General features: G+C 38.8%; 1 protein-coding gene across 1 annotated transcript; it reads left to right on the top strand.

The window, feature by feature from the left end:
• Nucleotides 1-8,229: 8,229 nt before the first annotated feature.
• Nucleotides 8,230-9,248, top strand: LOC118021895 (stathmin). Its single transcript, XM_035022394.1, has one exon. The coding sequence runs from the start codon at nt 8,334-8,336 to the stop codon at nt 8,781-8,783; it is 450 nt and encodes a 149-aa protein (XP_034878285.1). The 5' UTR covers nt 8,230-8,333; the 3' UTR covers nt 8,784-9,248.
• Nucleotides 9,249-9,514: the final 266 nt, after the last annotated feature.

Genomic DNA, 9,514 nt, shown 5'->3' on the forward strand with positions numbered 1-9,514 from the left:
TCTCCCTGCTCCCCCACCAACACATCCAATCATTTCCTGAAACTGTTTTTGCTAAAGCGATCACTAACTTCCCAATTGCCAAATTCAGCGAATGTTTTAAAATGTGGGAGATTGAGCACATCTGTTAACCACTGACCCTTTCTCAAGTCTCAGTAAATGACAATTACAGGCTTTTTTTTAAAAAGCGTTCAAGGAAGAAGAGATGGATGAGGAGAAATAATCATTAAATTGCAGAATGTTGAAGACAAGATAGTGGCATTTTATCTGACAGGTCTGAGAAAGCTGATTCTTAAGGTAAGCCCCTGAAAGGCTCTGGGACTAGCATAGCAGTACCAGGCACATCTTGAAGTAAGGTTAAAGGTGGCAGAAGAGTGACATCAGCAAGATGGTGCAGTAGGAGGTTCCCTACTTCTATCCAAATCAGAAAAGAAGAAGTTACATTGTCTCTGTTTGCAGATGACATGATCTTATATATAGAAAACCCTATCTTCCACTAAAAAACTTTTAGAATAAATGAATTCATTAAAGTTGCAGAACACAGAATCTACATGTAAAACTCAAATGCATTTCTATACACTAACAATGAACTATCCAAAAAAGAAATTAAGAAAACAATCCCAGTCACAAGATCATCAAAAAGAATAAAATACTTAGGAATAAACTTGATCAAGGGGTGAAAGACTTGCACTCCGAAAATTATGACACATAAATGAAAGAAATTAAAGAAAACACAGATAAATGGAAAGATATACTGGGTTCATGGACTGGAAGAATTAATATTGCTAAAATATCCATACTATCCAAAGTGATCTACAGGTTTAGTGCAATCCGTGTCAAAATTCCAACACCATTTTCCACAGAAATAGAAAAAAGAATCCTAAAATTCATATGAAACCATCAAAGACAATGGATTGACAAAGCAATCTTGAGAAAGATGAGCAAAACTGGAGGCGTTACATTTCCTGTAGTCATCAAAACAGTATGGTACTAGCATAAAAACAGACACAACAACAATGAAAACAGACATGCAAACCAATATAACAGAGCCCAGACATAAGCCCACACATATATGGTCAGCTAGTAATTGAGAAGGGGCCAAGAACACAAAATGGAGAATGGATAATCTTGTTCATAAATGGTTTTGGGAAAACTGAATATCTATGTGTAAAGAAATGAAATTGGGTCTTTTTCTTGCACCATACACAAAAGATTTACTTGAAATGAATTAAAGACTTAAATGTAAGACCTGAAACCATAAAATTCCTAGGAGAAAACATGAGGAAAGAACACTTTGACACTTATTTTGGCAATGAGTTTTTGGATATGATGGTATAGGCAACAAAAGGAAAAATAAATAAGTGGGACTGTATTGAAACTATAAAACTATTGCACAGCATAAGAGTCCATTAACATAATGAAAAGGCAACCTTTGAAATGGAAGAAAATATTTGCACATCACATGTCTGATAAGGGGTTAAAATCCAAAGTATATATGGAACTCATACTACTCAACAGCAAAATAACAAATAACTCAATTAAAAAATGGACCAACCCAGTTAAAAAATGGGCCAAGGAGCAATACGTGTTTTTCCAAAGAAGATCTACATGTGGTCAGTAGGTATATGAAAATATGCTCAATATCACTAATCATCAGAGAACGCAAATCAAAACCAGAATGCAATATCATCTCATACCTTTTATTTTTTTCCCTTTTTTTTTAATTAGGATTTTTTTTATTATGTTACTCACCATACATTACATCATTAGTTTTTGATGTAGTGTTCCATGATTCATTGTTTGCGTATAACACCCAGTGCTCCATGCAGAACGTGCCCTCTTTAATACCCATCACCAGGCTAACCCATTCCCTCTCTCCCCTCCTTCTAGAACCCTCAGTTTGTTTCTCAGAGTCCATAGTCTCTCATGTTCGTCTCCCCTTTTAGAATGTCCATTATGAAAAAATCAAGAGGTAGCAAGTGTTGGTGAGGGTGTGGAGAAAAGGGAACCCTTATGCACTATTGATTGGAACATAAATTGGTGCAGCCACTACAGAATACAGTGCGAAAGTTCCTCAAAAATTAAAACTAGAACTACTGTATGATCCAGCAATCTTACTTCTGAATATGTTCCAAAGTAAATGAAGTCAGGAGCTCAAAGAGATAGCTGCACCCCCATGTTCATTGCAGTATTATTTACAATAGCCAAGTTATTGAAACAACCTAAGTGTATATCAATGAAAAAATGGATAAAGAAAATTTGGTATATGTGAATGGTGGATTCTTATTCGGCCATAAAAAATAAGGAAACACCGTCATTTGTGACAATGAGAGTGAACCTGAAGGACATTATGCTTAACAAAATAAACCAGACAAGACAAATATTGTATTATCTCATCTATATGTGGAATCTAAAAATGTTGAACTCATAGAAACAGAGAGCAGAATGGTGGTTGTCAGGGGTTTGGATGTAGGGGGAAATGGGGATGCTGGTGGAAGGATACAAACTTTCAATTATAAGGTGAAGAAGTTCTAGGAATGTTATGTGAGCATAATGACTGACTATACAGATGACCCTTGAATGATGTCAACAGTTAACAATGGTTAGGGGTGTTGATCCCTGCAATTGAAAATCCACGTGTAACTTTTGACTCCCACAGAACTTAACTAATAGTCTACTATTGACCAGAAGCCTACTGATAACATAAGTGGTCAATTAACATATATTTTGTATGCTATTTTTATTACATATCGTATTCTCACAATAAAGTAAGCTAGAGAAAAGAAAATGTCATTAAGAAAATCATAAGGAAGAGAAAATATATTTATAGCACTGTATTGTAAAAATCCACATATAAATGGACCCATGCAGTTCAAATTCATGTTGTTCAAGGGTTTACCGTAGTTAATAATACTGTATTATATACTTGAAATTTGCTAAGGGATTGGGACTTAAGTGTTCTTACCATACACACAAAAACTACATGTGGAGTGATGGATGTGTTAATTAACTTGATTGTGGTCATCATTTCATAATGTCTATATATATCAAATTATCATATGTATACCTTGAATATATACAATTTTTATTTGCCAATTGTGCCTCAAAAAAGCTAGAAAAAAATGTGACCCAAAATAGAAGTGTTGGTAGGAAGTCAGTCTAAGAACAGTTAGACTCTCAGAATTTTCCTCCTCCCCCCACACAACCTGATGGCTGGTATGTCTCACTCCAGCATAATATTGAGGTTATTTCTTAGAGATGTGCTGGATATCTCTCAAGTGCCCCTCTAGATGCATTCTCCCATCCTTTCCACTTTTCCTTAGCCCTAGGAGGGTAATCTATATGGATTAAATTAATGGACCCCCTTGTCCTTTGGTTTCCCATTGGGTTTGGCCAATGGAGAGCCCTCAGAGGAGATGGGAGATTGTTAAGAAAGTGAGGGCATTTATCCTCCAAGTTCCCTCTCTATGAGGTTCCCTTGGAATGACTTCCTCTCTTCACCGAAGGTCACATTTCCTCAGAAGTTGGCCTCTTTATAGGACTTTTTCCTTCTAGGCTCTAACAACCTTCCCCTTCTCTCATCCCTTGGGCCTACAGGTAGTACTGACAAAAGGTTTAGCACTCTCCCTGGGGGGTTCCTGAAACACTTTACACACTACCTATACCTTTGTAAAGAGTCCCTTTATTAAGCCATTTTAAAGTTTTCCTAATTTAAATTACCACGGTTTTATGCTAAGACCCTGGGTGAAACAGATGGTTTGGGGTTAGAAATCTTTCCAGAGGTGCCTGGGTGGCTCAGTTGTTAAGCGTCTGCCTTCGGTTCAGGTCATGATCCCAGGGTCCTGGGATCGAGCCCCGCATCGGGCTCCCTGCTCTGCAGGAAGCCTGCTTCTCCCTCTCCCACACCCCCTGCTTGTGTTCCCTCTCTCGCTGTCTCTCTCTCTGTCAAATAAATAAATAAAATCTTAAAAAAAAAAAAAGAAATCTTTCCAAAAGAATTGAGGGTGGAGATATCATTCTATAAACAAGAGGATTAAGTGAAATTTTGCAAACTGAGTTTTGAGACACCCAAACTCTTCCCTACAGAAGGGTCAGGCTTTTAGCCTCAAGGCAAGAGGCTGGAAGAATCTTCACTGGGCAATTTGACTAGGCCAGTGGAAAAAACCTTTGCTCTCAGGGTTTCCAAACAAAAATGTCCAGCAGATCTCCATTCAGTAAAGGTCATTGTTCACAGTTGAGAAGCCTCATCAGCATGCAATCGTAATCAATTTTTGTTTTTTAAATGTGAACGCTTCAAGATCACTAGTCATCTGAGAAAAGTTTCTAATAAGAAAGTGAACAAAGCAAACTGGGAAAGAAAAGTAACCTGAGGGGAACCAAGATTTTGCCTGGAGGAAAAGAAAAAATGCTCTTATTTTAACAGAAAGGTGAGAGCAGATATCTATCTATGCACTAAAAAACAGATTTTGTATAAATAGAATAATCAGCAAACAACAATAAAAAGAAAGCTCCAGGAAATAAGAATATGATAGAAATAAAATATTCAACAGGAGATAGAGGAGAATGAGAGAGAAAGGGAAAAGACAAAAATTAAAGATTTAGTCTGTAAATTCTAACATCTGAATAATAGAAAAAAAGAAAAGGGAGGAGAAGAAATTCTCAGAGCAAAAAAATTTGAGAAATCACCCAGAATTATGGAAGATGAATTTGTAGATGAGAAGGGCCCAGTGAGTAGACAGCATAATCTATAAAAATAGAAATACACCCAACACTTAATTGTGAATTTCTGATACAGAGGCAAAAGGAAGTACCCAGAAGCTTCCAGATGGGGAGTTCATACAAAGGATCAGGAATCAGAGTGGCTTTAGACTCTTCAAAGACAATATTGAAAGCAAGAAGTCAGTGGTAATACCTTACATACCCCGAGGGAAAATGATTTACTATCAAGAAGAAAGATACTTTCAGACCAAGGCTTTGTAAAATTTACTTCCCACACACATGCTTTTTTAGGATGCTATTGAGAATATACTCCACCAAAAGATGAGCTAAACCAACAACAAGGAATATATAGGATCCAAGCACAAGATTCTAATCTTAAATTAGGGGTTAAGAAAGAGAAAGCTGGAGAGATGCCCCAGGAGGAAATCTGTCCTGACCAGAAGAGGTCAGAAAGCGATGTCTTCCCTGAGATGAACTTAGTAAGAGTACTGCATCCGCTTGAAACTTCTGAGACGAAACTTAAACACAGAAGCACTGGGGCGCCTGGGTGGTTCAGTCAGTTAAGCATCTGCTTTAGGCTCAGGTCATGATCTCAGGGTCCTGGAAGAGCAGGAGTCTGCTTCTCCCTCTCCCTCTGCCCCTTCCCACCACTCGCACTCTCTCTTTCTCTCAAATAAATAAAAATAAAATCTTTAAACACTGGAGTGTAAATTTGCAGATGAATTAGTGAGAAGTATGTACAAAACTAAGCAAACAAAAATGCACAATTATTAACTCCAGGTAAAACAAAAATATTGTGCAACAGGCATGGAAAATTATTATGGATTAATATATGTTCCAGCAGTGACATAAATATAATAAGGTAACATATTTAATAGGTATTTGATAGTAATCTAACCAAACTTTATGAGATGATACTGGTGGTTGGTTGGGTCGAGAGAGAGTCAAAGAGACCTGAATCTTCATCTTCCATAGAGGGGGCCTATAGATTATTTGTAAAGCAGAAATATCAAAAGAAACATTAGAAGCTACTTAGAGTTATAGAGGGTACTATGACCAACAGTAACAAGAAAGCTATAAGTTGAAAATAGCTGCCAGCAGAAGGTGGGAAATACACATACGTGTTGGATAGTGGTGCCAGAGCTCCATTGTTCTTCCTATTGTGTTTAAAAGAACAATTTGAGAAAGATGGTGAACTATGCCTGGGCAGGGCGAAGCCAGAGGAAACTCTGGTGGAGGTCCGTAGTGTTCCTGACGTGCAAATCGGTCGTCCGACCTGGGTATAGGGACGAAAGACTAATTGAACCATCTAGTGGCAAAAAAAATAAAAATAAATAAAAGAACTATTTGACTCAACTATGTGCATTTATAATTTTGATGAAAACAAAAACCAAACTGAAAAAATAAAAAGCAGAATAAAACAACCAAACGAGACAGAAAGAGAGAGAGAGAAGCACATGCTGTTCAGTCAGAATTCTGCCCAAGTACTTTTCTTTTTTAAGAAGTCTGACATTAATCTTTTAGCTAAATCTGCCAAGATTACCGATTTATTTTTAATGGATTTCTGTAGAAAAGAAGAACATTACAGTGACTGCACTACCTAGAATTCGAGTAAATTGTTTTCCAACAAGAGAGATTTATAATGAAAAAAATGATTTGCTGATCTGCTATGTGAAAATCATAATGGTTATTTCGAAAATTGAGTCTTTGGGAAGCCTGATGATCCCGGAGCATCTTCAAGTAGTGGATCCTGCCATGACACTGAGTGTTCAGCATCTGTGTCTGGTATCTGGGGCTCTGGGACACCAACACCTGCATACTTATCAAGTGAAATGATTTTCTGTTCCTAAATATAAATTCATTATCTGATGATTCACAAATAGAAATGTGCTCAGTTAACAGCAACCAAGGCAGAAAAAAAAATGCCATAAAACTCAGATGTAACTTTGTATGTGAGTTGTTTACAGGGCCAAGAAAAAAATCTTTAATAAATGTATTAGCTGATTTGTATATATCATGCCTAAGTGTATCAAGACACCAGGAGGGAAGTTACTGGTTTGACATCTATCTGCCTGTCCTCTTAGATATTCAATGTGAGCTCATGCAAATGAAGTAGTTTTTCCCATATAATTTTTTTTAAGGTTTTATATGTTTATTTAGAGGGGGGAGAGGCAGGGCGAGAGAGAGAGAGAGAGAGAGAATCTCAAGCAGACTCTGTGCTGAACACAGAGCCCGATGCAGGGCTCCATCCCACAACCCTGAGATCATGACCTGAGCTGAAATTAGGAGTCAGGCTCTTAACCAGCTAAGCCACCCAGGCACTCCTTTCCTTATAATTTTAAACCAGTCCTGAGCTGGGTGGGGCAAGACAAAAGAAGGGCAGATGGATGGAGGATCAGGGTTGCTATCAGGTGCTGGGAGAACTTCTACACAGTGAGGGAGAAGATGAAGGAAACATGGAGGAGGAGACAGAAATAGGGCTAACTGTTGTTTTGGGCTTCTCGAGAGTTCCTATTTAGTTGCTAGTTTGCATACTAACAGTATTGTCTCTACTACAGATTTTACCACTGCGGTAAATGATGACGTGGGTTCAGAGAGATTTGGAGGTTAGGCTGGAGTAGAATGTGGCTCAAACATGACTGGTGGGGTGGCCTTGAGCGAGTCTCTTTCCTCCTCTGTTCAGTGGTGTGAATAGTGGCGCCCCGCTGTGAGGATCCAGTGTGACAATGCATGGACAGTGCTTAGCATGTTGACTGGCATTAGCAAATGTCCAACAGATACTAGAAAAATCATGGGGATGGGAATAGAAGAAATGGTCAATGGAATGAGGAAGGAGAAACCAGGTAAATCAGGGGAAAACTGGTGTTCAGTATATTCAGGTCCTTCATTTCCTTTCTGGCTTGTTACCTGAATTTTTTTTCTCACATCTGACTGAAATAAAGGTATATTTGAATGAAGTTATGTGCTTTGGCAATGAGCTTATAGTTCTCTCTAAATGCAATTCAGAGGTATTTTCAGCCCTGGTAAAACCAGGGTAGATTACATAGATTGCTGGTAGTAAAATCCAATGGCCATGCACTCTGAGTCTTGAATGGGTTGGTCATTGTGCTGGGTCCCCTGGGAGGAAGGTAAGTGAGGTAGATGCTCTATCCTTAAGGCATCAAGTATACTGGAAATCACATTATTTCCCTTCCGTTCAGTTCCGTTCAGTTCCGTTCAGTTCCATTCAATTCAGTTTATTTTAGTTCATTTCATCCTTCAGCCAGTTGTAGAATGAAACTGGATCCTAAAGTAGCAGCATAAATTATCAGAGGATTCTGATCTTCAGTCATTGTGGTTTGAGGGGGGCAGGGAAGTCTGCTAACCAGGCTGTCTCCTCTGTTCTTGCCTGATTATAAAAAAAAGGGGGGAAGTTATCTAGTGAATAAAAGGGTCAAGATGCATCACTCATATAATCATAAAAGAGCAGTAAAATTATTTTTGTGAAGGGGATCAAGAATTCTCTGGGAAAAAAAAAAACCTGTTCAGAGTGTGGCCAGGCGGCTCGGACCGAGCAGGGTTTTCCTTGCCAGTGGATTGTGTAGAATACACTGCCAGTCTCTTGTCTTCTGTTCACCATGGCTTCTTCTGATATCCAGGTGAAAGAACTGGAGAAACGTGCCTCAGGCCAGGCTTTTGAGCTGATTCTCAGCCCTCGATCAAAAGAATCCGTCCCAGAATTCCCCCTTTCCCCTCCTAAGAAGAAGGATCTTTCCCTGGAGGAAATTCAGAAGAAATTAGAAGCTGCAGAAGAAAGACGCAAGTCCCACGAAGCCGAGGTCTTAAAGCAGCTGGCCGAGAAGCGGGAGCACGAGAAGGAGGTGCTTCAGAAAGCCATAGAGGAGAACAACAACTTCAGCAAGATGGCGGAAGAAAAGCTGACCCACAAAATGGAGGCCAACAAAGAGAACCGAGAGGCCCAGATGGCTGCCAAACTGGAGCGCTTGCGGGAGAAGGACAAGCACGTTGAGGAAGTGCGGAAGAACAAAGAATCCAAAGATCCTGCTGATGAAACTGAAGCTGACTAATTTGTTCTGAGCACTGACTTTCTCCCCTTCCCCTGCCCAAATATCCAAAGACTGTACTGGCCAGTGTCATTTTATTTTTGCCCTCCTGACAAATCTTCTAGAAGCTGATGTAGGACTGTATAGGTAGATCCAGATTGTATGATGTTGTTTTCGGGGCTAAAGGGGAGAAACGGAAAGTGTTGTACTCTTTTTCTAAAGTGTTGAAGTCTTTCTAATGTAGCTACTTTTTCTTGTTGCATCTTTTCTACTTCAGTGCACCTGGCGTCCTGGGTTAACAGCTAGTACTGTATTGGCTTTGTGAAAACATGTTTGTGCAAAGAGTATGTAGTGGCTTCTTCCAAACTGTTAGATGCTGAATATCTGTTCACTTTTAAATCCCAATTCTGTCCCGATCTTCCCAGATGCTACTGTACTTGAATGGTTAATAAAGCTGCACAGTGCAAAAAAAAAAAAAAAAAAAAAAAACCTGTTCTCTGAAAATGAATTCTCCAAGAGGTCTTCACACACCCACTGCTGGAATCCTTTATTTCTTCTGTCTATAAATATATCCATTCTTACATAAAAGTTAGTAAAAATCATTGAGTAATTAAACTAGAAAGTTAGATATCTCAATCTGTGCTTTCGAAGTACCTTAATAGCAAAAGAATTTGCCTTTGAACTGAAAAAACAACTCTTCCTATTTCTGTCTATCTGTCTGTCTGTCTGCTTGCCTGCCTGCCTGCCTATCATTT

The sequence above is a fragment of the Mirounga leonina genome, unplaced genomic scaffold (assembly GCF_011800145.1).
Source record: "Mirounga leonina isolate KUSES-001 unplaced genomic scaffold, KU_Mleo_1.0 Mir_175, whole genome shotgun sequence".
In the NCBI taxonomy this organism is placed as follows: domain Eukaryota; kingdom Metazoa; phylum Chordata; class Mammalia; order Carnivora; family Phocidae; genus Mirounga; species Mirounga leonina.

Bases quoted from the DNA above. Each gene is read 5' to 3' on its own strand.
- LOC118021895 (XM_035022394.1), top strand. From the start codon at position 8,334: ATGGCTTCTTCTGATATCCAGGTGAAAGAACTGGAGAAACGTGCCTCA.